This window comes from Diadema setosum, chromosome 18 (assembly GCF_964275005.1).
Source record: "Diadema setosum chromosome 18, eeDiaSeto1, whole genome shotgun sequence".
Lineage (NCBI taxonomy): Eukaryota > Metazoa > Echinodermata > Echinoidea > Diadematoida > Diadematidae > Diadema > Diadema setosum.
Genome location: NC_092702.1, coordinates 13,712,412 through 13,739,904, shown reverse-complemented (window position 1 = coordinate 13,739,904; position 27,493 = coordinate 13,712,412). Strand labels below are relative to the sequence as shown.

Here is a 27,493-nt window from a genome sequence, read left to right as displayed (position 1 = left end):
TATCTTGTAGTTTACATCCAGCTCTATCTTCAGGCAAAATTTCGCGGCGATCGCACGATTGGCGGCCGAGATCTGAAGGGGGGGTCAAATTGACCCCCCCTCAGTAAAAACTTGGTCTCAAATAGCCCAGTTAGAATAGGGTTAATTGTCAAAACCCAAGAGGGTCGGTAGGTCGTTTTTTTTTGTTGTTGTTTTTTTAATACCCTTTTTATCCATGTAATTTTGTAACTTTGGCAGGGCATCTCATAATACACTCATCCTTCTGGCAATACTTCGAGTTCTAGTTCAACTTTGTACAGGATGTGGCGCTAAAAACTCCCAAGGGATTCATTCAAATTTACGTCTTGCCAGGGCCCGGTAGGCAAGGCAGAAACACTCACTGACAAACACTTATAACGTTCATCTTTGTTAAATTTTGCAAACAGCTCCAAAACAGTACCTTCCAGTGAGATGCTGGCAACTGAACTCCAAACAGTTTTGGAGCCATGACAGCTGGTAACGGATGCTGCAAAAGTAGCTATCTTGGCAGTCGCGCTGCACTGCGCCACGGTCGGTACGGTAGCTAACTGCGACCAGCAGCCCCATACGCATAGCGTAATGGGGCTGCGGACTGTAGCATTCAGGATCATGACAGGGTAGTATCGCGGACAAATATCAACTTAAAATCGAAAAATTTCTTCAATTTGAAGACTTACCAGTAAAGTTGAAGTATTGATAACAGGGTTCATGCAACGTTTGGTTCTGCCAATAGTCCTTTTCTGTTCGAATTGATGACTTAATGTGACTCGGTTGAGAGGAACCTGGGAGAGCTTCGGAGAATTGACGGCCAGCGCATGCGCACACATCACATGTGCACAAATTTCAAATCCATCGACTGGATAAGATGTCTGTGTGCGCATGCGCTGGCCGTCAATTCAGTGGAGCTCTCCCAGGTTCCTCTCGACCGAGTCACATTAAGTCATCAATTTGAACAGAAAGGGACTATTGGCAGAACCAAACATTTCACTAACCCTGTTATCAATACTTCAACTTCACCGGTAAGTCTTCAAATTGAAGAAATTTTTCGATTTTAAGTTGATATTTGTCCGCGATACTACCCTGTCATGATCCTGGATGCTACAGTACGCAGCCCCATTACGCTATGCGTATGGGGCTGCTGGTCGCAGTTAGTACGGTAGCTAGCTAGCTAGCATGCAATGCATGCTATAAAACGTAGCCTGCGGCCCCGCACAGCCCGAACATGATTACAATGGGTCGATGAGATGAAAAAACATTTTTAGACTTTTTTTTCATTCTTTCTTTAGCTTAAAATGGATAATTTTGGGTTTAAAACCGTTCATAAATTTGCAGAACATGTAATTTGTGAAAAAAAAAAAAAAAAAACTTGAAAGAGCAAAAAATAAATAAATAAATAAAAAAACCCGAACCGAAATTTCCGTGATTTTCGGTCGGTCGCGGAGGGCAAACAAACCATTTTTTTTTGGGGGGGGGGGGGGGGGGAGGGCCTAACTGAAATGGGAGATTGCTAGTATTAAAAAAAAAAAAACTACTCTTGAGTCTTGTGTGATGTCACTGGTTTCCTCTTCTGCTTCCTGTCTGTTTTATGGTACAGTCCGCCGTTGGCTTATTATCGCGATATCGAAGGGTACATGTACATCACACATTTACATCCCTCTAGATCAAATTGCTATGAGAGCAAAGAAACAACAAATAAAAGATTTTGATTTGTTACTGAGGATTAGCTCTCAGAGTCTCACAATCTCGGATTAAGTATCATTCATATCATTCAAACATGGAACAGTCTTGAATTACATATCACCCAAACATGAAATTAAAGATGATGATTATCATTATGAGTGCCATGAAATCAATGAAAGTTGTTTTCAATCTTCTCTTTCCTCCTCTCATTATCATCATCATTATCTTGTAAATCATCACTACCATTGTGCATTATTTGTACTACATAGAACCTCTATTTATCATATAGATTGTACAATTTGTATGTCACTGCTGTCATGTTTTATTGCAGGCTGTTGAAAGGAAGAGAGGGAAACAGTCGTAATGGCAAGCACAAATATACCCAGTTTTGTGGAGCTCAATGACCTTGCCTGTAAGAAGGTAGGCTAATATACATTTTTAATCATATTCAGTGCCAAGCCCCATTTGCTCCTTGGTAATTCTCTCGCTAGATTACTGATTTCATACATGTGGAACATGTGGAATACAGTGGGTGACTCATATGAATATTTTTATATATATATATTTTTGTGCGTATGTGTGTGTTCAAAAACGAGAAAAATAATTCTATGCATTCTTGTAGTACAGAAGGGCTAGTTCTACTACTAGAGGTGTTTGTGTGTGTGTGTGTGTGTGTGTGTATTTTTTAAGGGGGTCTTGTCTTTTTTTTTCTTGAATTCTTTCCTGAGAAAACTATATGATTGTAAACATGGCAAAAATATATATTATTACTGTTTGAGGAAACAAGTATTCTACAATGTATCTTGCAAGGTTTTACACTTTGTGAAGGAAAGACTCAAAATAGTACACATGTACAGCAACACATTGCGCTTGTTCTAGTACTTTCTACGGTGTACACGTAGTAAGGCAATCGTTCAGAAAGTCCCCAACTTTGTATCAAGCCCCTCTTGGAGACACATTCGCATTAAAAATCATTTTAGAATTAGTTATATGTCGTGTGTCGTGGCGAAATAGTTCCTAATCAATACTTAGACTTTATTGCATTTGTACATCTTTATACTTGAGATATTTTATGGTTTACATTTTGTATAAAGCTTGTCAGTATTCCTTAAAGTGCTGTGGAAACCATTTTCTCACATTGCTGCAACCATTTTTGATCCCTGCAGGTTGGTGGGGAGATTCTATTTGCCACAGATGACTGGTTTGCTGTAGCAGAGAATCTGATTCAGGTAAGATTTTTATTATTTTTTTTTTAATAGGTGTTTACTCACTCTGTTTAGCCACTGTACCTTGTAGTTCTTTTGATCCTAGCCTTTGTAACCATTTTAACAAGATGATGACCACTAATTATAATGATAATGATAATAAATAGTAGTAGTAGTAGTAGCAGCAGTAGTAGTAACGATAATAGTGATAATAATAATAATGATAATAATAACTAGAGAATTAAGAAGCACTCTGAGAGCACAGACCTCCGCCAAGCATGCAGCTCATTTCCACCACTGATCTTGTTCTTCCATAGAGATATCAGTGATTTCCACCCGTACGTACTTACAGCATTGTGTGCTGAAAATCGCCCGATTTCCCGATAGAGAAGCATTTGTTATGTCATAAACCCTCAGCTGCACGGTGCGCCTCGCCCTAGCAGAAACTAGAGCACACACTTTAGTGCGCGCATGCAAACCTCAAATACGCGCAGCCTGAACTCCCAAGTTCATTGACCCTACCTGCCAAAATATCAAAAATCCTTCATAAATTCCCCCAAAATTCTCGGATCACTACCAAAAGTTAATTGTTTGTTACTTGTGTCATTCTCAACCTTTCCTCCAAGTTTCATCCCGATCCGTTGACTTCTTTTTGAGTTATTTTGCACACGGACAAACTAACTAACTAACAAACCAACAGTAACGAAAACATAACCTCCTCCCTTTGCGGAGGTAATAATAATAATAATGGTAAGAGTGTAGTATACCCTGTCAAAGATTCACCCATAACTCCTCCACAAACTTCATCACATGTTACCTATAAAAAATATTCAACATTAATTCAGACTGAAGTGGCTAACTTCGTATCAATGTTTAGAAAGCTGCAGGAGTATGACTTCTGTCCAGAATTGTCCACAGTAGACTTGTACAAATGCTAATTTCTATGGTTTGCAAGAAGACAATGACCAAAAATCTAGGTGATATGATGGTAGAGTCAGAATTTTTTATGAGAACTATGCAAAGTTGTGTCAAGTTGCATTACGGTATGTTTTTCACAAACTCTACTCTTGTGACAAAAAGGACAATGACCCTGTATGGTGGGAGGGGGAGTTCACACTCTTTGGAAAGAGAATGGATGGATGGGAAACAAGACGCAAACGCATTCCTGGTCACGACTGGTGCATCATTAAGCTTGGCATCCCTGGTGTGATCCATGGCTTTGACGTCAACACCAGGTTCTTCACTGGAAACTTCACACCCAGAATGTCCATCCAAGGAGCATGCCTTGAGTCAGGTGAACAGTCTTTGTGTGTGTGTGTGTGTGAGTGTGTGTGTTTATGTTTGTGTGATCTGTCGCCATGAAAGCCCAAATCAAATTGCTACGTGTAAATTTCTTGATTTCTATATTTCAAGTTCTTTAAGCTCTGAGCTATTTACTCAAGCTTGCAATACCACACAAATGGTCGAAACAGCAGCAACCAGAAGAATACAATTTTTCTTTGTATAAAAGACATGTGGACACAATGGGTTAATTCAAAACACCGTATGTAGTGACATGATCTAGGAACACCCAAAATATAAAAATATCGATCCAATTTTATTATTGGTTTTTCTGTACTATATGAACACCAAGAGGTGCTATTACCTGTGCCCAGGAGCAGACATCATTTTCAATTAGGCAAGCTATTCTTTGCCATGGAATAGGAAGTAGTAAAATGAAAAAAGCCTTTAAATTAGGTTGTGGCATAATTTGAAAGAAAGAAAACACACATCTGACAGTTGGTTTAAACTGATCTTTTAGTTGTAAGATATGCAGGAGTCATTCTATATCTTAAGTGTACACTTTAATAGTTGTGTCATTTGTGATTGAATGAGTCATGGAGAGAAGGAACCAATGAGAGGAAAGGAGCTATAGGGAAAGAAAAGAGCCATGGAAGGAGAATGCTGAAGAGCCCCAAACTGACATGAGACAATATGTCATCTCCCATTCCACCTGTTCACTTCAGATGAAGACTTTCCTCAGCGATCTAGTGAAATGGGCTCAAAGGCCAATGAGGAGCAACTGGATGAGATGAAGAAACTGCATACAGAGGTCAGTGGATCTGAATGCTTCGCTTCAAAGTGTAAGGAAAACCAAAATGGTGTAACCTGTTGTTTCGCTTAATCTCATTTGCCACTCTGGGAAGCACCTGTTAGCTGCCTCAGTTGGGAGATGGTCTTGGTCGTTAGTACATTGACAGCCGTTTTGAGAAGTTGAACAGCCAAACTTGCACCTTTGTGAAGTATTACACTGATAATGCTGGACACAAATTTTTTTCTGGAGGAGATATGAACAATGCGTATATGTTTGTGTATCCATGCACAGACACAGGTGTGCATATATGTGTATGGACATGTTTTTCAACTGCTAATATATTGAAATTCGATACGAATGTACAAGTACGCGTGAATGCCACAGATGTTTGTTTAATGGGGGATTTGTCCTAACGTATACGAGATTTAGTAGATGCTGAAAGAAGGACACATCAGTGAAGTTTGAGTAATTATTGACAGTTTGTTCAACAGTTATGAATTTTTCAATATTTTGGTTTTTATGTCCTGTCATTGCTGGATAAAGAAAAAACTGCAACAATTTGTGATGCCTCAACTAAACTGTTGACCAGTGTGGCTGTGTCTAGAAAACATTTAAAACATAAGAATTCCATAACATGCTAAAATTTTGTCTAATTTCACTGGCATGTGTAAAATTCATCTCATTTATATTTTTCGTTAAATGCATTACAATCATCATGGAGTGGCATATCCCTTCAAACAGACACATTATTATTTTTTCCCCCTAACATCTCACCACAGGACTGGGAGGAGCTAGTGTCAATGCAGGCATTGAGGGCGGGCATCCCAGAAACCTGCCACAACTACTTCCGGGTGAACAGCGCAAAGAGATGGACCCACCTGAGGCTCAATATGTTTCCAGGTGAGCATATTTTTCCCTTGCAGAAGGATTTTAGAATGACCTCAGTGGTAGAGACCAGATAAAAAGTGTCACATGGAGGGGCATGTATCAGAACTGCATGATGTTACATGCTACCACTGTGTGCTATTGTTTGGAAATGGAGTGATGGTGAAGGGAAAAGAGGAAAAGAAAAGAATAACATTTCTAACTTAGAATGTCATTCAAGTTTGAAATGCCTTGAGTGATTGCATTTGTCATCATAATCATTTTTATCATAAACAATAGTGTTAAGCTGAACTATATTGGAAATGAGTTACTGGCGTAAGAATATTCATTTATAAGTATCCTAGTAACCATCAGTGTGATTTTAAAAACTTTGTGTAAAGCATTTGAGTTTTTTCATCATTGTCCAGTCTTGATCCGGGTCTCCCGAATAGCAGGGGTGGCTGGATTTACCCACTCTAGCAGCAGTCACTCTCTCTCTCTCTCTCATGCCTTCTTGCCCATTTTGGGGCTGCCTCTTATCTCGTGCCAACCTTCCCAAGCTCGTGCTCCACCTGTCCCTTCCACATTTTCTTTGGTCGTCCTCACTTCTGTGGCTTCTTCATCCTTTTGCATTATTAGGTTACAGCTGAGTTTGCAAAGCTCAACTTTGTTCATTGAAGACACCACAATATCAAACAGTATAACTAGATTTATAGAAATTTGCAGGTTTTTTGTTTTGTTTCCTCATGTTAGCTCATGGTGAAATGTAATACCAGAACATAGGATAGGATAGAATGTGTGTATCCTCTACAATATGTTTTTCCAGAGTGCATATAATTATTAGAGCACAGTAGTAATGACTTGTACAAAGGAAGTCGAGTGTGTATGGCTAATGATACAAAGTACCAAGTATACATTTGCAAATCGTGTTGCTGCATGAACATGCAGAGCAGAGATCTTGCTACATGCTTGTTTTACAATGTCTGTCACCCTCTTGTGTCCACAGATGGCGGAATAGCCAGACTGAGGGTCTATGGCGAGGCTCAGCCAAGATGGGAAGGAATCAAGCCCAATGAGGTAGAGCTGTCATAACATGTCACGACTTTGTGAATGAGATTATTCGCCTTCTCTTTAAAAAACAAACAAACAAACAAAACAAACAAAACAAAAAAACCTCTCTCACACACACACACACACACACACACTCGCTTTTCTGTCCCCCTCTCCTTTGATTCAAGTCGCTTCAAAGTAGGTGATCACATGGTACCAGAAATAGATGTCAGGCCACCACTTTGTAAGAAATCATGTGTTTTGGTGGCCCAATCGAAGAAGAAGGAATAGTGCTGAGCCTTGAAATTTATACTTATATGCATGTGTGTGTGTGTGGCTTCTCTTCTGCTAATTGCTGACTGAGGAGGAAGTAATAAGGCCTTTAACAGTATCAATATAATGAACATGATGGTTATTATGACAGTGTCATTTCCAAGGCCTCTGTTAAACAAGCGCTTCTGGGTAACTGTTCATGGACGTCTGTTTTCAAAAATGAAGAGCATTCAAATGTCACTGGTTTGCTTTATATGCATGTCAAGAAGCAGAGATTTGCATGCCTTGATAGACTGTGCAAATTTTGTGTGGTTACGTACTGTTGAAAGCTACTGGTGCTCACACACTGCTCTGGTGTCCTTGCATGCATCTCTGCTCTCCCACATAGCTCGTTGACCTCGTTGCCATAGAGAATGGAGGAGTCTGCGTGGGATACAGCAATGCCCACTTCTGCCATCCACGCAATCTCATCACCAAGGCTCGCTCTGTGACCATGGCTGATGGATGGGAGACAGCCAGAAAGGTTTGTGATCTCAAAAATCAGATGCTTGGTGTTAATTTGAATTTCCAGTTGTGGAGCTGTAATGCAAAACCACTTTATACCTATTTATGTGAAATTGGTATGCAAATATTCCTAGATTGATCTCTGTGTGCCTGTAGTTATTACAAATATCTACCCAAGGATTAATGTGTTACCTGCTATGCACCCATGTACCAATATGATGAGGTATTCAGGTATGTCGTCATTTGCGGTGGACATTTTGTTGTAATATGTAGATTTCAGTACACAAAGCATCTGCACACCAGTCCCACTGAATTTAAATCTTTTCACAGGGACAGAAGTACACTGTAACCTAGAATTTACCAGGCAGTGGTAACTTTGAATTATGGTAACATCAGAGAGACTGAAAAAAGTTTATTTCACTGCATATTTCACAAGTCTAGGACAAAGATATATAATATTATTTATCTATGTGGCTATGTACATTTGAATTCACCTACTTTGTTCAAATGCCTGGTCTTCTACATGCCTTACTGCTGCCAGTCTTCAAAGCCAGTTTTCATCAAATTGTTGCCAGCTCTCTCACTGTTTCTGTGGTAAGTGGTTTGGAATTAAGTGAGCAGAATTATGTGTTCTTTGGAAAGCTTAAATGTCAGTAGAATGCAAAATCATGAAAAAAAAAATCAGAAATGTTGATATCTAGAAATTTCATCAGGCTTTCATTGAATAAGATCACATATGTGTGTGTATGTGTGTGTGTCTGTGTGTGACACATCATCACAAGAGCCTAATAGAGGCACCAAATGTTGCCGTTTGTGTACTTGGATATCTCACTACAGCTCGACAGACCAGCTGTGTTAGAACTTGGTGAGAATGGTGTCCTGAAGTACACAGGATGCGACTGGTGTGTATTCCGACTTGGCACGCGGGGCATTATAGACAAGGTGAGTTCCATGATGGGATCTGGAGTGCTAGTCTAGAAGGGAATATTGTCCACAAGCATCTGAGTTTATCTGATGAGTCATCTTTGATTGATACATTGTACCTGTTTGCCAGTCTGGCAGGCTGACATTTGCTGATCTGCAGGGATGATATGAAACTGGCTGTCAGCAATGAATATTATGGGAGTATCACACTGGCCTCCTTTAGGATTAAAATACAACATCTAAAAAGAATGTACCTATCCGATTGGTTGATTGCTCATCACATGACATTCAGTTAAAAGCGCCATTGCATGCTTTCACTGTCAGCTATGCAATTTTGTTCAAGCCAAAATGGATATCACAGGGCTGACGTCACCGATATCTATTGACTGTCATGTTAAGCTCACAGACTTGAAAGTTTTTGTTCCATTGCGTAGCTCTGATGTCACAATAAGCAAACGCTTGCCACGTGGACTCAACAACTGCACGCGCACTTACAATTGCGTATTTTGTCACTCATTTTTGTAGTGTATGGTCTTTACTTTTGCAGTGGAACAAGATTTCGCACTGGGTGAAAAATGAGGTGTATCATTCAACTTGGCTTTGCTTTGTTGAATAGAGCACATCTATCTTTAACCTCGTGCAAAATTTTGTACCATCGCAGTAGTGACCATTCACTATTTGTATAATGTCACATTGAAAGTACCTGAGCGGCAGCACATAATTTGCATCCTTGGTCAGGTCTTAGGAGGAAGCAAATAGGGTTTTGACGGGATGTTTCATTCTTTGTTTTGATTTTGGATTGTTCTTCCATCTAATTTGCAGCTCAGAGGTCCAATTTTTATGCCTCTGCCACGAAGTGTCCCTGGAGGCATTATGTTTTCGGGTGGTCTGTCCGTCCGTAATCAATTTTGTGGACAGCATATCTAAAAAACCGTTAGAGGTATCATAATGAAACTTAGCATGTATATGTATGAGTGGGCGAAGTTGTGCCTATCAACTTTTGGGCGCACATGTTCAAGGTCAAAGGTCAAAAGGTCAAGGTCAAATGCTCAAAATTTCACTATTTCCCCTATATCTATGCAATGCCTGGAGATACTTTCTTGAAACTTGGTGCATACATGAACTACCAAATGAAGATTGCCCAGAGAGAGTTTTTGGTCATAAGGTCAAAGGTCAAGGGTCAAGTGAAAATGGGCAAGTCCAAGCTATTTTGCACCAGTAACGCGTGGGACATCACAAGAAGATTTAGCCCTATATTGCACTGTTAAGATTGAAACTTCATATGTTGGGTTGCTTTTGATAGCTAGTAGGTATCTTCATTCAAAACAATAGAAATAATGAGAATCACGCGTTCAGTATTTAATTTATGCAAATTTATTCTCCAGTAACGCGTGGGACCACAAAAATTGTCCTTTTTTTCTTCTTTTACTTTTATCTCAATTATTGTGAAAATACTTGGTATACTATAGAATCATTACAAACATCTTTTCCTACAACAATTACTGTACCTGAAACAAAACATTTCAGAAAAAATCATGAAACTGTTTTCTCTCAAGGTCAATTATAGAAAGATAGGTATAGTAACGCGTGGGACAAGTAACGCGTGGGACATTTTTGTCACTATGAATATTGTGATGTGAATTGCACATTTGCTCAGAGAAACTTTAATATGGGGTACTAATTATCTAAATAGATGTATTTCTAATAAATTCTTGCAAATTCAAATGATTTAGACCCACCAAAACAATAGATATAATAAAAAATATGAAATGCCTGTGTTATCCTTTATTTTTTAACATTTGACTTTGAATGTGACCTTGAAAATAGCATGTAATGATCTTTTGTGAATTATTTATCCAAAGTGGAGTTTTTCACCAAATTTCAAGTCAGAATTCAGAAAATTACAAAAAATCCCTCAATAATGTACACATTTCCCATAGAAGACTAAGATTTAGTACACTTCCACTGACTTGTACACAAATCGTCCCACGCGTTACTAAAATGTCCCACGCGTTACTAAATCTAATTGAAAATTGCAAGTATGAGATTTATCAGACTAACTTTTTATCTCTTGGATATGATTAGGTCCATTGTGAATTTGGTCTTTTGAAAGTTTCAGGTCAATTAAATCATTAACTTTTATGCAAATGAGAAATAATGACCTAAAAAAGTAACGCGTGGGACATGCTAATTTTGGCCCATCCCTCATTTGCATATTTAATCAGTTGAGAAACTGAAAATCACAGTCATGATAACTTGTTAGTCAGACTTAAGGTGACCATACTTATTTTCGTAAAAACTTGTAAAAATTAAAAGATATATTTTAAAATGCAGAATTTTTGAATGTCCCACGCGTTACTCTAAATTTTAATTTATGCAGATTAATTAATTTATTGCTGGTTATGCGGAAGGATTTTTACTTTTTCTTTTTGAAATTCATGTATTTTAACTTCTTAGCTTTAAAAAGATACCAAGTTTATGTAGATTGACCCATTTTGAATTTTCAGTCTTGAGTGATCAAATAGCTTGGACTTGCCCAAATGTTAACATTTCATTTTTTTTCTCCATATCTCACAAATAATTCAAGGTATCTTCATGGAACTTAGCATATATGCATATACTGACTGGCAGTGATCATGTAGGGAATTTAGGGGTTATGGGTCAAAGGTCAGGGGTCAAAGGTCAAGGTCAACTCATCAAAATGTCATTTCCCTCTTATCTATGCAATGCCTGCAGGATTTTTTTCTTGAAACTTAGTGTATGCATGTATTACCCAATACAGATTCTCTTGGAAGTTTCTTGCCAAAAGGCCAAAGGTCAAAGGTCAAGTGGAAGTGCTAAATTTCACTTCTTCTTTAAACTTATAAAGGGTCAAAAGTTGGGTACAAATCCACAAATACCTGCACTCTGAGACAGTATAGCCATATTCATCCAATTAAACCTAGTTCAAGGAAAGTGAACATTCAATGCATTTGTGACAAACCTGTCATTTTAATATTTTGCCATTTATGTGAAACTGTCATCACACATTGTCAAGACATTATGCTATAGACCTGTTTGGAGAACCATGCATTATGGCGGAGGCATACCAGTCGCCATAGCGACATTTCTAGTTATACCATGCATATTTGCAGCTTCATCAGTAGATTGGCGTATTATTCCACAGAGATGCCTGGAAACTGAAAATGTGTGTACTGTGCATATGTTGTTGTTTGTTTGTGTATGTGTGTGTGTTGTAGTAATGAACATTATTATATGATTCATGTCAGTTTAGCTGTACTCGGATGTTACCTGTAGTCCATTGCAAGTGAAATGCTCCTCTCAACTTCAAGTTAGCCATAGCAAAAGAAAAATAGGACCAAATAAGCATTAACAGACAGTTCATTCAATTCAAATAAGAATTAGAATGTTATGGAATGGCACCGTTGTCAAGGTAGAGTGATGTCAGTTGCAACCACATTATATGCAAGTTATATTAGTAGATGATGACATCACAATGGAATAATATTTAAAAGAAAGATAAATGTATCTTTCTTCAAATTAATGAAATGGATCCTTACAGCATGCAGTGGGTACTGATTAATTCATTGCTTATTTATGTCGATGTAGGCAATTTACCAATCAGTGGTTAATGTATTTTACTTCTTTCTTCTTTTTCTTTTTCTTTTTTTTTTTGGGGGGGGGGGAGATAATCTGAAATACTTGTGCCCCTTCTTAAGAAGAGTCTTCTAATTGCGACTAAATTATTGCTACTGAAAGATAATTTGATGCCCAGGGTGTAATGCAAATTCCAATTCATGTCATATGTAGAAATTTAGTGCATATTTTTGTACAGGTCAGTGGCAAAGACTAATGAGGCAATGGCATCATCACATAATCTGATTTGCATGATGTGACTGTGACCCAATATCAATGTTGTGCTGAAAACATTTGAAATTTTATGGACATTTCAGATTGAAGTGGACACCAATCACTTCAAGGGCAACTTCCCAGACTCATGCACAATTGAAGGTGAGTCATAATTATGCAGTCACAATGGCTATGTTCAGTCATGTCTGAAATTAGAGTACGGGCAAAGAGAAAAGTAGGGCAGGCAGCAGCTGAAGGGATTTACTTGTCTTGGCTACCCACACACATTTTGTGATGACAACATTTTCTGATGCCTTTCTCATTGAGAATTAACTGGATGAATGTGTACCTGAGTAAATCCAAAGTGTATTTACCCTAAGTTTTCTGTGATATCATGAAACACCTGATTAGTAGCTATCCTGTCACAGTTTTGTCATCTCAAGTTTCCTTCATTTGTTTAATAGTGTTATATGTTGAGAGATTATCATAGTCACACAGATGATTATGGTGTGGGTTTGTGTGTGTGTGTGTGTGTGTGTGTGTGAAGTAATTGCTACTAAACAAAAAGAAATTATGTGACAGGTAAGAAGTTGTGTTTTAGTGGATTTTTGGTAATAGTGATGGATTGCTGATGACAAGAGATTTAAAGTGACTACTAGTTTTTCATGGGAAAAGAAAAGATTGACTGTGATTCTTGTTTTTTATTTGGTGGTGGTGTTGCTTGTGGTCCTTACATGACAGCTGTCGTTGACAGGTCATACACCAATATCCCTTTTGCTAACATCACAAAATTTTGCATGGTTGAAGAATGGTGTCTTCCAGCATCGTGTGTGAAATTTTCTGTCAAAACCTGACACCTCAAGAGTTTTTTTTTTTCTTTTTCTTTTTTAAAGCAATGAAAAATCCACTCATGAATACACTCCCCTTTTATACCAAATGTATTCACTGGAAATCTACAGCATTTATTCCCCTTCCATCATAAAGAAGTTTCCAGTCTTATTATTCTAGGGAAAGATCTGAATTACCTACCTTTGCAATATACCAGCTTATGAAAGGAATTGTATTTCAGGGTTGCAAATGAGACAAAAAAACCTGAAGACATATCAATCAAAATTGTATATGTGCTTTGCAGGCTGTGTGCTCACCCTAGAAGAGGAGCAGCGAGCAAGGTCTCCCCGCCCAGAGCGGACCCATGGAGATTTTGATGCCTTCCGATGGAAAGCTATACTACCTATTGCCAAGGTGAGTGGAGCGGCTGATATTTGTGTCGTTTAGTTGCGGATAAGATGCACCATGAAATTTGCCAGTTTGCCAAATTGACATAGACTTTCTGTAATGGTATCAGTCCTTATGATGTCAACATCTGGTAAATTTTACGCATAAGTATATTTTTGCAAATGAAGAGGTCGTAAACATTTTGGCGAGATGCTGTTTTCATGAATTGACACAGAGGCTGTCGTAGGTGCATGCCACTCTTCTGTAAATGGCAATGTTTTTGTGTGTCGTTGAATATGCGGCCCAACAGTGATTTGAGAAATTCGCAAAAATAGCAGCTTTTACAGTAATCTACATCTGGACAGATTATTGAGACTATGGAGAGTAGCTCTCCTTGTTTCCACATGAAGTCTGCAATGCAAAACATTTTCTTGTAAATTTAAAGGCTTAGTGATACGTTGGAGTACAGTGGAAATGATTTACCATGTGTGGGATATCATCCAAGAAAAGATATTTTATATGTCATTTTTTCTTTCCGTTTCATAATTTTTCAGTATTTCTATTGAACTATGACATTAGGTTTTCAAACTTGAAATTAGATTATGACTAGTGGTATTGATAAGCAATAAATTGCCTTTCAGGTGTGACAAAAAGGGGGGCAAAAACTCTGGGAGTTACTTTTTCTAGTGTATAGTACACTTGCAGGTTCATGAATTTTCTTTCTTATTTTTCAATGGCTAAAGTGTAGGTAGTGCAGCCCCAGCACCCAATTCTGCATTCCATGGGTACCATTGTTTATTATACCCCCACCCACACATAGTGTGTATGGGGGGTACAGGAATCACCGAGGTCGGCTGGCCAGTTGGTCGGTTGGTTGGTAGAGCGGTCAGTCCATTGCAAAATCTTTCGGATCGAACTCCTCTCTCATTTTTTGAGCAAATCACCCCAAATTTGGCATGTGTAACCGCTATCAAAGGAAGATGTGCAAGACACCTTTTTTGTTAGTATTGCATAATACGTTGCCATGGCAACGCAAATATAAAAAAAATTATACAAAACGTTGTGGATCGAACTACATGTACTCTCATTTTTCGAGCAATTGACCCCAAATTCGGCTTATGTGACCGCTATCAAAGGTAGATGTGCAAGACACCTTTTTTGTTATAAGCGCACAATGCGTTGCCATGGCAACGGCATATTTTTATAAAAACTTGTTGATCGAACTACTCTCTCATTTTTTGGAGCAAATCACCCCAAATTTGGCATGTGTGACCGTTATCAAAGGAAGATGTGCAAGACACCTTTTTCGTTAGTATTGCATAATGCGTTGCCATGGCAACACAAATTGTGAAAAATCTTACAAAATGTTGTGGATCGAACTACTCTCTCATTTTTTAAGCAACTGACCCCAAATTCGGCATATGTGACCGCTGTCAAAGGAAGATGTGCAAGACACCTTTTTCGTTAGTATTGCATAATGCATTGCCATGGCAACAGCAATTTTAAAAAAAAATCTTACAAAATGTTGTGGATCGAACTATCTCATTTTTGAGCAATTGACCCCAAGTCTGGCAAATGTGACCGTTATCAAAGGTAGATGTGCAAGACACCTTTTTTGTTAGTATCGCGTAATGCGTTGCCATGGCAACGGCATATTTTCATAGAAAATTGTGGATCGAACTAATCCCTCATTTTATGAGCAAATCACTTTAGCTTGAAATTTGGCACATGTGAACACAATGATACGTAGATGTGCAAACTTAGTCTTTGGTCATTGTTGAATAATGGGTTGCTGTGGTAAAAGCATATTTTGAATAAAAATCATTAAAAAATACTGTGGATTCAGTTAACTCCCTCAGTCTGTGAGCATTGTGCTTGAAATTTGGCACGTGTGACTGCTTAAGTACAAAGATGTGCAAACTTCATCTTTCGTCAGTGTTGAAGAATGTGTTGCCATAGTAACAGCATATTTTGAATGAAAATCATTAAAAAATTCTGTGAATTCAGTTAACTCCCTCAGTCTTTGAGCATTTAGCTTGAATTATGGCACATGTGACCGCTGTAGTACAAAGATGTGCAAACTTCATCTTTTGTTATTGTTGAACAATGCGTTGCCATGGTAACAGTATATTTTGAACGAAAATCATAAAAATGTGGAATTCAGCTCTCACTTTTTTTTAGCATTTGGCTTCAAATTTGGCACACGTTACCACTAAATTACCTAGCTGTGTAATATTGATCTTCGTCATTCTTGGAAAATGTGTTGCCATGGTAACAACATATTTTGAATGAAAATCATACAAAAATATTGTGGATTCACCTAACTCCCTCAGCTTTTGAGCATTTGACTTGAAATTTGGCACATGTGACAGCTATGATATATAGTTGTGCAAATTTCATTTTTTCTTAATGTCAAACATTGTGTTGCCATGGTAACAGCATTTTTTAATGAAAATCATAGAAATTGCTGATTTATTTATCAGGTTTTGAGCACTTGACTTGAGATATGGCACATGAGACTATCAGTGAGCAAAATATACATTTATTCAATGTTGAACAATACATTGTCATGGTAATTGTTGGTTTTTTTTTTCAATAAAAAGCATACAAAGTAATTATTGCTTGTTGAGCTGACTCCCTCAGTGTTAAGTGGGGGTATTATAGCAGAGCAGATAAGCCGAAGAATTGTGCAAAATTTGACTAAAGCATGAAACTTTCAACATTGTTAGTACATGCTATAAGATTAATTTTAAGATCGGGAGGTAAGTCTGAATTGACCTCTGATGACCTCTAGAGGTCAATGACCTCAAAATCTAAGAAAATTGATATATTGCGTCATTGGTTAATGATAAACACAGTAATGATGTACTAAAACTTAATTTTTGTCACAGTAAAATTGTCTTTATGTTCCACAGAGCCCTGACAGGTTTCTACCTTTGACCTCTGATGACCTCCAGAGGTCAATGACCTCAAAATGTCAGAAAATTGATATTTTAATGCGTCACTCATAACTGAAACACAATAATTATGCACTAAAAACCAATTTTTGTAAAAGGAATTGCCTCAATGTTCTACTGAGCCTTTCGAGTCAGATTTCTACCTTTGACCTCTGATGACCTCATATGACCTATGATGAGGTCAATGACCTCAAAATGTCAGAACATTGATATTTTGTGCAATTGGTTGATGATAAACATGATTAAGATGGCAGTGACCTCAAATAGAACTGTTATGTTTGGGTTAGTTTTTGCAGACTAGTAAATATAGGCAAATATGGCCATTATCTCGACACTCGAGGAAAACAAGGCCCACGAGAGTGATATACAGAGCGTTTAATCTATTCAGTGTAGGTCTCATAGATCTTTTCCCGGGACTGGTTTGCCTAAGTGTCCAGCTCATGGGCAATATTTGCATAGTTTCCAGCTGGTGGGCCTGTATTGGCCAGTGTAAAGCTGGTGGGTTGTTACAGTATGACTGCGATGAATGACTCATGGTCCTGGAGTATACAGTCCACAGCTGCGACATCATGGACCATCTTGAAAACTTCGACATACTGTGAGACCCAACATGCATTCCACATGAAGCAATCCTGTGTATTGCAACTAGCTATTGCCATCCGAGACCTACCCAGGGAATAGATATGCATTCATTGCAAACCATGGAGAAAGCGGATTGTGCAAAATATTTTGGAGTCTACTCCAATGGGAAGCTCAGCTGGAATCACATCGCCACAGCAGCTTAAAAAGGCTATACTTCAACCAAAGACTCTCTCCAGACGAAGATATCGTAAAGTTCAGGTGTTTTGCTACTCCATGCCGCTCAGGACTGTCCTGGAATATGCATGCATCATCTGGGATCCATTCACCCAGGGAAACATCATGAAGTTTGGAATGATCCGGAGAAGATATGCACTCTTTAGATGCAATGACCATCACATGCAAAACAAGCAGTGTTACAGCCACACTTAAAACAAAACAAAACAAAACAAAACAAACGAAAACTACAATGGCAATCCCTGTCAGAAAGTACAGCGCAGGCAAATTCAGCGATGATGTTCTGCATCAAGAACTCCACAACATCCACTCTGCAGGAAGTTGTGGTTCATTGCCGCATTCTTCAAAAAGGGCCAATGACCAAAAATGTCAGGCATCATTTGCAAGAACACAAAGTAGGCCTACTCCCAAAAAAGGTGACCGCTACTCGAGGCCACTGACTCTTGTATCTCTTTGAAACACTTCAGGAGAGAGATACTCAATATTTAGCTCTGCTATTAAAGATACAGATGTCTCTCTTTTTGTTTTTGCTTTTGTTTGTTGTTTTTTGCTTCATATAGCTCTTTGGATACCTTCTTTAACCAGGCTCCATGGCAGAATATTACACGATTACACAGTATAATGAAGAAGAAGAAGAAGAAGAAGAAGAAGAAGAAGAAATAGAAGAAGAAGAAGAAGAAGTAGAAGAAGAAAGAGAATAGGAAACGAGATCTGCTGTCAATGATGCACAGCTAATAACAATCACTTCCGTGGTAGATCTTAGTCGGCACTGCAAAGGTTCGGGTGTCTCTGTTGGCAAAGGATATTCTAAAGCTCCAAGTAAGTCCATGGGGTGGTTTACATTGTCTGGGCATAGAGGGTTGGGTTGGGTATATGATAATATGATGCTTTGTTATAACAATTAGGTCTGAGATATCTGTTTCTTTATGTTCGTTTTGACCATCCGGCATGGATCTCCAACGAAAAAGAATGATATTGTGTTAGACCCAGCCACCACCGTGTTTTTTTTTTTTTTTTCAATAGATTTTGATATTATAGTGTAGTTGAGAAAAAAAGTAACCGTTTATTGTCCTAGATGGAAGTCAAAATTGAACTGTGTGTGGAATACTCTGCATACAATTTTGGATACACACACACACACACACACACACACACAAAATGCTTTCTTTTTTTTTTTTGAGGGGGGGGGGGTATAATTATTATTTCATAAGCAGCTGGCCATTACAAACCAATGAGACCAGACATCAATATTCTTACATTTTGATGTATATCTTTCAATATCCTCCAGAGGTCAGAGGATCATCGCTAATGTTCATGTGAAATGAGTACACGCCTTTTGAATTGCTCACTTTTATTGTTATATAGAAATACACATCATGTGCATCATGTCATTCATTAAATAATGTATCAGTTTCATTTTCAGTCTTGGATTATTTTTTCTATGTACAAATTCTGGCAAAGTAAACAACTTTCAAATCAAAATATAAACGAGAATACTAAAAAAGAAATAGATGCAATAACGTGCAAAACAAATACCAGGCCTACATCATCTTAAGGTATACAGGTGATGGAAATCACCTTATTGATAAACAATTTACCTGACTGGGATAGCAACCACTGAACAATATTGTTTCTTAAAACTCTCTCTTCTTTTCAACAAGTGGAATAAAACACATGCACAAACCGGGGCATCAGTTTGGAGGAGGGGTGGGGAAGTGGCAGGGATAGTTGACCCCCACCCCATTAAATTCTGAGATGTGGACTATGTTTTGTTTTGTTGTTGTTTGTTTTTGTTTCTTTGCTTTTATGCTTTTATGCTTTTTCGACACAAAACTGCCCAAGTTTTTCACTTTAAGTGTGCATCGGATTGTTGAAATTTAATTCTGAAACACAAAATCTCCCTTCTGTGAGAGGGGATATCTCCTTTCAATAGACTCCTTCCCCCTGCTTGGTTCCTTCCACAGATACGAACATAATTTGGGGAATGATGATTTCCCTAATTCTATGAAAAATGTTTTAAAGAGATATTTTACTTGAATTCTAAAGATGAAAAGGCTTTCCTATATATGCACGAGTGTTCATTTTGTAGGGCAAGAGGCATTTGCCACGCCTCCCGAGAAAATATGGGAGGGGGAATGGTGGGGACATAAAACTTTACCTCCAATTATTTCCTAAGATGCAGATTTTTTTTTCACTTTTTTTGACAGAAAATGAATTGTCACTGAACATTTCAGCTAGAGTATGCACCAGATTAAAAGGCAAAATCTCCTTTGCATACCCCCTCCCCCACACTATCTTTCGTTGGGTCCCCTTCCATATACGCTCAGTGCTTTTGTTCCATTTTTGTTCTATATCATCAAAAAGTATGTACTAGATCTTTAATTTCAGTTCTAACATATTAAAGAAAAATCCCTCTTGTTGGAGGGGGTAGTGTATCTTTCAATTAACAATCCCTTCTCGGTTTCTACCCCTAGATTTAGTACACTCCCTTCACTGATAATTTCCCAAATATTCCATCATAGATGTGTATACAAGATTTTTTTTTTTTTACCATTTCTATTCTTACTGCAAAGGCTCCCTCGCATGGGAAGGGTTGGGGGACAGCCCCTTTCATACCCTCCTCGCTGTATCAACCTCTCCTCCATGCATTGATTATGGCTACACATTTGGGTATGGACTTTTCTTTTTTCAAAATGGTAGTTCAACCAAGAGTGGCACGAGATCATTGAATTGCAAACAAAAGAATGCAAAAGCTCCATAATGTGGGAGGGGGATACCTCCACCCACATCCCTGTGTCGATTGGTCTCCCTCCATAGATGGCTGACTTACTACACCTTTCTGATACAAATTTCGAGGTATTCCTTTAAAAGTGCATGTGTGCCAGGTCGTTGGATCTCATTTCTCAAAATACAAGAGCTCTCTCGAATGGGAGTGGAATACCCTACCCTCGTCAACGCTGCCCTTGCTGGGTTCCCATCCATATAGACTTGGTACACTTTGGCGATCCATAATTCTCCGAATATTCCCCAAAACGTATGCATCAGATTCTTTTTTAAAAAATCAAAAACTTCGTCTTTGGGAGGGGGTAGGTGAGATGCACCCACACCCCATCAACTTCCATATAAGTGATGACGCACACGTTAAACAAGAGCTACACTGAATCACTGATTTCAGGTCTAAACCTGCAAAAATTCAATCCCCCACCCACACCCCCCCCCCTCCGCTTCATTCCTTTGCACCATGAACTTATGCTTACACATATTTTCCAAGTTCCCCCCCCCCCCACATGAAAACAGAACGACACCCCTTGCTCTGTGCACATACCCGACTTAGATAATTACCTGAAAAGTTCTGCGGAATGAGTAGCCACTTTATGGGTAACAGAAATGCATGGTTTGTAAGCCCTACATTATAAACAATTAACTATTAACTATCGCAATATCAATATTGATATCACATTTCATTAGAGGTATTTGACCTTGTGTGATTTTCATAGGTGAAAGGTAATGGCTCGTTAATAAGCAGGGCCTACGAATGCTCTCAAGAACATCATCATGTTTGCCATTGATGATGCCAAACTATTCTGATACTTTGAGGTCACTGACCTCTCGAGATCATCAGAGGTCAAAGGCAGAAACTCGTCTGTGTGCCTTGGAATATGAAGACAATATCATTGTAAAACAGATATGCTTGTTTTGTACATCTTTACCATGTTTGACCTTTCACAAATGATGTCATAGTTGAATATTCTGATATTCTGAGGTCATTGACCTCTCAAGGTCATCGGAGGTCAAAGGTAGAAACCTGTCTGCTCTTAAGAATATGAAGACAATTTCATTGTAAGACAAGGTGTACTGCTTTTGTACATCTTAACAATGGTTACCATTAACCAATGACATCACAGATCAATATGATATTTTGAGGTCATTGACCTCTAAAGGTCATCAGAGGTCAAAGGTTAAAACCTGTCAATGCTCTGTGGAATCAGAAAATGGTTTCCCTGAAGTATAGATGCATGTTTAGTGAATCATATCCACGTATATCATTCACAATTGTCTTAAGAACATCGATATTCTGATATTTAAAGTTCATTGACCTCTGGAGGTCATCAGAGGTCAAAGGTAAAAACCTGTCAGTGCTCTGTTGAATCTGGAAATGATTTCTCTGTGGTATAAATGCATATTTAGTGCAGCATAACAACATATATCATTCACAAATGTCTAAAAACATCGATATTCTGATATCTAAAGTACAATGACCTCTGGAGGTCATCAGAGGTCAAATCAGACTTACCTCCCGATCTTAAAATAAATCTTATGGTATGTAATAACACTGGTGAAAGTTTCATGCTTTAGTCAAATTTTGCACAATTCACGTGATTTTGAGAGCTTAAGTGCTCTACTATTAATCACATTGAGTGATAGTTCTAGTTGAATTACATACTAGATTGCATGAGGAAAATAAATACATGTGGCCAGCATGAATGGATTTAAAAGAGTGTGGTAACACATACTATTTACACAAGTGTCTGAACATATTTGCTTCTATCATACAGCTCTCTGCTCATAAGAGACACTTCTTCAAAGGTTCAGCGGTCAGGGCCGTTGGACCGGTCACCCATATCCGGCTGACCTTGAGACCAGATGGTGGTATCAGCAGGCTCAGACTGTGGGGACATAAGGCTGCTAATGCAAAACTGTGAGGTTGCCATCCCTGTCGATGCAATTAAGCTAATCGTCTTCCATCTTGCATTAAAAGTCAATTAATTTGTGGGAAAGGTGTCACCATCATTTTACAGTTGATTTCCTATTTCATTTTCTTCTTTTTTATGTTTTTGGTGGAGGATGTGGAGTAATTGCAAACCAAATTGCAGTGTGTAATCTAATCATGTCAGAAGAAAAATTGTGGTGTATGAGGTGCAAAAAAAAATTCTCAGGGTGTATTGCGGTGGGCAGATCTTTGTGGGTTGCTTTGCAATCAATTACTTGGTAATTACATTGGATCTTGTTATATTGTTTGCTACTATATTACTCACTGTATGCCATTATCGCACAAAGGGGTAAGATGTCTGCCTTGTGCATGTGTGTGTGTGTGTGTGTGTGCTCTTGTAAATGGCTACAATGAGTGATATTGTAGTGTTTCACTCCAGGCAATCAGGGATACATTCCACACTGGGCATATGCCTGTTTAGTCAGAGTATTTAAAACAAATGAAAAAGCGTCCTCTTAAGGCCCTGGGGCTAACTTAGGGGTATGCACTTACCCATTCTGCATATTTAGGACTTGTATGTAGGCTAATAGTTTTCACACTATTCAAATGGGGAAATTTGCAAATTTATGCACATATCCTCAATTGCGTATGGATCTATACACTACATGTAGCTATTTTTTTTTTTTACTTACTAAATTGAATTAATGTGTCATTTTGTATGGTTTTCAAATTCAGTTAGACAATGTATTATAAAACAAAAACAATTTTTTTTTCAGAACAAATAATGGAATATGCATGGTTACCTTGAGCAGAGTATCATATCCCTCGTTGAAGCGTCTTACAAGAATGTGTTTGTGTGTGTGAGTGTGTGTGTGTGTGTCTGTGTAAATGTGTTGTAGTTATTTTCATTTTGATCAACTCCAAAGGGGCAAGTCTACAAAGTGTGCCACTGTATCAGCATTAAGAGAGTGCTCTCCACTGGTGAGCATGGAGTGATACTGACTGGGATGTGTGCTATAACATTACATCTGCCCCGCCCGTTTTGTAGGAAGACTTGTTTGCATAATGTATTCATAGTTATAAATAAGGAATAATTACCTTCAGGAAAAATGCGTCCGGTAAAATACAAACGTATGGCTCAAGCCTTGTAGACTATAGTATTGTAGGTGTACCAGATGCATGATGTGGAAAAGATTGAATTTCTTGAATTTACGGGCCCATTTTATAAAATGAATAATGCACAGGCGTGTGTTTCGTTGATTAGTGAGAATTTGATGCTCTTGTTCAACTTTGGAAACTATAACCCATGAGTGCAGAGAGTGGGTTTAAACAGTTCCAAAGTTTAACTCACACATCCAATTCTCAGCAATCCATTCTGTCCTGTGCATCATTTGTATATTATGACATTTTGATCTTGTTATCTTGAATCTAAGGTGGCACGAGTTGTAGTTTATCATGAATTTAAATATTTTTACAACAAAGTGTAACAGAGCAGACGGCTTGGCATTATGAAGCTTTCACAAACAATCTAAGGTTATTTTTAAATGTGTACTTATTATTCATTGTCTATAGAGGTTTTTAATGGAGAGACTGTAGAGGAGGAAGCCCCAATACATTTCCATGTATTTGAGAAAAAAAGTGGAGCAAAACAGTCTGTGATACTTACAGTTGTACATTTGTATTTGCTTTAAGTGTTTTCCAATGAAGATGTATATGACAGTACAAGATATTGTACATACACAACATTTCATCATTGACAGTAGGTAGGAACTGCAGTATTTTGAAGAGCACTCTCATTTTGATATCTTACAATGTAGAAATTCATTTGAAATTCCTTGAAAATGCAGCAATTTTCAAACTGCTCTACACGAATGTCTTCAGCATTGTAGGGTCACAACATTTTAGATGACAACTCTTGCATTGAATGCAAGTTGTAGTCTTCTGATTTTAAAATCACCATGCTGTTTGCTAATTTAACATTAGTCAATGCCCTCTTTACATTAATTATGAGGGATGTTTGTTTTGTATTTATCACAAAGAGAGCATTGAATTTTAAATGTATTTTGTTCTTGTGTGTTATATTGGTAAGCCTATGCACAAATTCAGCAACAACAATGTTGACTGTCTGCATAACATACATTATATTTTCTGGTGTGTTTGTGTTTAAAGAAGACCTTTTTTTTGTAGAGTTTCATAAGGATGTAATCAATGATGCTTGCCATGTCAACCCTGTTAACTCAACTTCTGTATCATATGTACACACATGGTCTTGATGTGATTCTTGTGGCATTCTACTTTACTTTGTGCTAATTCCGGTCTCATATCAAGCAAGGGATTTTCTTTTTCTAATCTGATTTGTCCGCATTTGAATGTTAGCTTTGCAAGTTTAGACTTCGTCTTCTGTAAAAATGCCCACCAAAAACAAACAAACAAACAAATAACAACAACAACAAGCAAAAAGCATATTCAGGTAGACAATACGGTGTACACTGATGTCTGTTATTTGGGTATGAGTATTGATCACTGATTCATGATAACTCATATTATAATTTCTGACTTTATCTTAGGTCAAAACAGTCAACCACAGTGCTCAAACTTTTGACCCACAGATAATGTTTATATTTGTGTGATAAATGCTTATTAAAAGCAAATCTTGGCTGGGTGACATCTACAGGTGTACTTACATAGAGATGCACCAGCTATTCAATTTAGACCTAAATGCTGACCCCCCCCCCCCCCCCAGAAAAAACAAACAAACAAACAAACAAACAGAAAAGAAAACAAACAAACAATGTAAGAAAAAACAATGTCAATGTGTAAGTACTGTGTTCAGTGAGAATGCCAACCTATTGTTGTATATTGGCGTGCTAGGCGCCATTTGGGATCGAAGTTGCCATGTGTTATGACATTGTTGAGAGGTACAGATTCAAACATGCAATTACGCTGAAGTCATCAATGAAATGAAGAAGTTGTGGAGTCCAAATATAATATGCAGTTGAAGTGTTTATTTCTGAGTTCCGAAACTCAGACAGCAAAATAGTAAACGTGTAACATAGGAGTTACACAGTTACAAATATCTCCAATGCCGGTAACACAGATAAAATCACATGTTCAAAGAGCAGATGAAATGCTACATTCTCATCTGGCTGAAGCCTGGAATAGAAGTGTCCATTCTACTTTAAGAAACTACATCTAAAATCTTGGGGGAAATTCTCATCCTGAAAAGCACATGGTCCATACACAATATGATTGGTCAGTTCAGTGTAGGCATGGAAACGTAGGGTGTGGTCTTACTCATTTTTGGGGCCTGAAACAAAGGAACAGTGTTGAGGGTAATGGGAGATGGATTTGTGGCAGGAAGGGAACTGGACAAGGGGTGATAACTTTCTGACCACAATGGGAATGGACACTTTGATGTGGGGTTGTTAGGAGGAAACTAACCTTGGTGGTCTGACATGAAGACTCCTATTGACATGAGGGGTGATGGACAGGTGTTGGGGTGACTGTGCTATGGGTTATTGAACTACATTGTATAAGGGAAAGGACTAAAGCACGAATGGAAACTATATTACATAGTTAGGTAATGGAAAATTGCCTAACTCTATGTAACACTATTTCAAGTAGCATTAAATGCAGTAGTACTGTATATTGATTTTATATGGCAATGTGCCTTTGTTATGTTGTCTCAAAATTGATTGTATGTTCCATTGATGATCATGACTTCACACAAGATTTGTACTATTGTTGATTATAACTTCACACAAGATTTGCTTGGATGCAGAGATTTGTGATGCCAGTATCTGTCTGTGATGTCAGTGTGTACCAGATGTCAGCTATTGCCTGCGATGCCACTGTGTCTCTATGATAGCAGTGGTTGTATGTGATGGCAATGTGTGTCCATGATGTTAGCGTGTGTCTGTGATGTCAGTGTGTGTCTGCGATGTCAGTGTGTGTGTCATTGACGTCATGGTGTGTCCGTGATGACTGTGTGTGTGTGTACTGTCAGAATGCATTGATCCATGATGTTAGTATTTGTCCTTCATATCAGTCAGTATTTGTGATGTCAGTGTGTCTACACTGTAAGTGTGTTTCCTTGATGTCAATGTGTGTTCGTTGTGACAGTGTGTGCCCATGATGTCGGGATCAGTGTGTATCAAAGTGTGTCCGTGATGACAGTGTGTGTCATTAATGTCGCGATCAGTGTGTGTCAAAGTGATGTGTCCGTGACGACAGTGTGTGCCCATGATATCGGTGTGTGTCAAAGTGTGTCCGTTGTGATAGTGTGTGTCCATGGATATCAGTGTGCGTCAAAGTGTGTCCGTGATGTCAGTGTGTGTCAAAGTGTATCCGTATTGACAGTGTGTGTCCAGGATGTCATAATCATTGTGTGTCGAAGTGTGTCCGTGGTGTCCGTGGTGATGGGTTTTCCAGTGCAATGTCGGTGTTTGTTAGTGATGTGATATCAAGGAGGTTTTATACATGGAGTAACAACAGTTTTATTCCCTTTGATCTCATGTTTGATGCCGCCACTAAGAAATATTTTAAGTATGTGCTAAACTGGAGCTGCCTCACAGATAGGAAGACAATTGACTAGTGTCTCATTGCATAATCACCAGCCACTTTCAAAGGAAGATATGTCTTTGTGATGGTAATTACTTTTCGCTACCCCTTCTTAATAAAAGGTAGGTGGTACAGACACGAGGATACGCGAACAGAAATTGAGCAAAAAATGCTGAAATAAAGCTGAAAATTACTCGACTGGGCATATGTGGGCACTAATCTGATATATCTATCAATAAAGAATTATACTTGAAGATTATTCCATATTACTTTTAATTGGGGAAATTAAGCCGAAAAGTGATAAAACCAGCTTTCCAGGATGGTACAATTTTAAGCATTTTCACATGATACAGCTCTGATTTACACTTTTGTGCAAATTTCTGGACGGAATTGACTTTTGTTTTACATGCTTTATCATTAAGTGAAATTTCATTTCATTTAATGAATAAATAGGCAAAATATGGCCAACATTATGATAACGTTCAAAATAAATCTTCAGATTGCTCAGCAAGACGGCGGCGTCGAACATCGATTATCAAAGGCACAAGTGCACCTGTGGAATTCTTTTGTACATCAATAGAAATCTGACAACTGTTTGAATAATTACAGCCAGTTGGAACTCCATGTATAAAACCTCCATGGTGATATACACGGACATGTAGGCTATATCGTGTTTGAAGGTTCCTGACATCTAATTTCGGTCCTTGTGGTACAGTATGTAACTTGCCACGTACAGCCAGGCAAACAGCTCACGATAGCATGATACAAGGCTCAACACTAATATTTTGAGTCG

The 27,493-nt window shown here is 38.2% G+C and overlaps 1 protein-coding gene across 1 annotated transcript; it reads left to right on the top strand.

The window, feature by feature from the left end:
* Positions 1–222: 222 nt before the first annotated feature.
* On the top strand, positions 223–22,172 carry LOC140241952 (allantoicase-like). The gene is made up of 12 exons (XM_072321698.1): positions 223–357; positions 2,030–2,118; positions 2,865–2,927; positions 3,984–4,197; positions 4,910–4,995; positions 5,757–5,877; positions 6,848–6,918; positions 7,553–7,687; positions 8,506–8,610; positions 12,546–12,603; positions 13,574–13,683; positions 21,986–22,172. Exons 2-12 carry the CDS (start codon positions 2,062–2,064, stop codon positions 22,130–22,132), a joined length of 1,167 nt encoding a protein of 388 aa, XP_072177799.1. The 5' UTR covers positions 223–357; positions 2,030–2,061; the 3' UTR covers positions 22,133–22,172.
* The last annotated feature ends 5,321 nt before the right edge of the window (positions 22,173–27,493 follow it).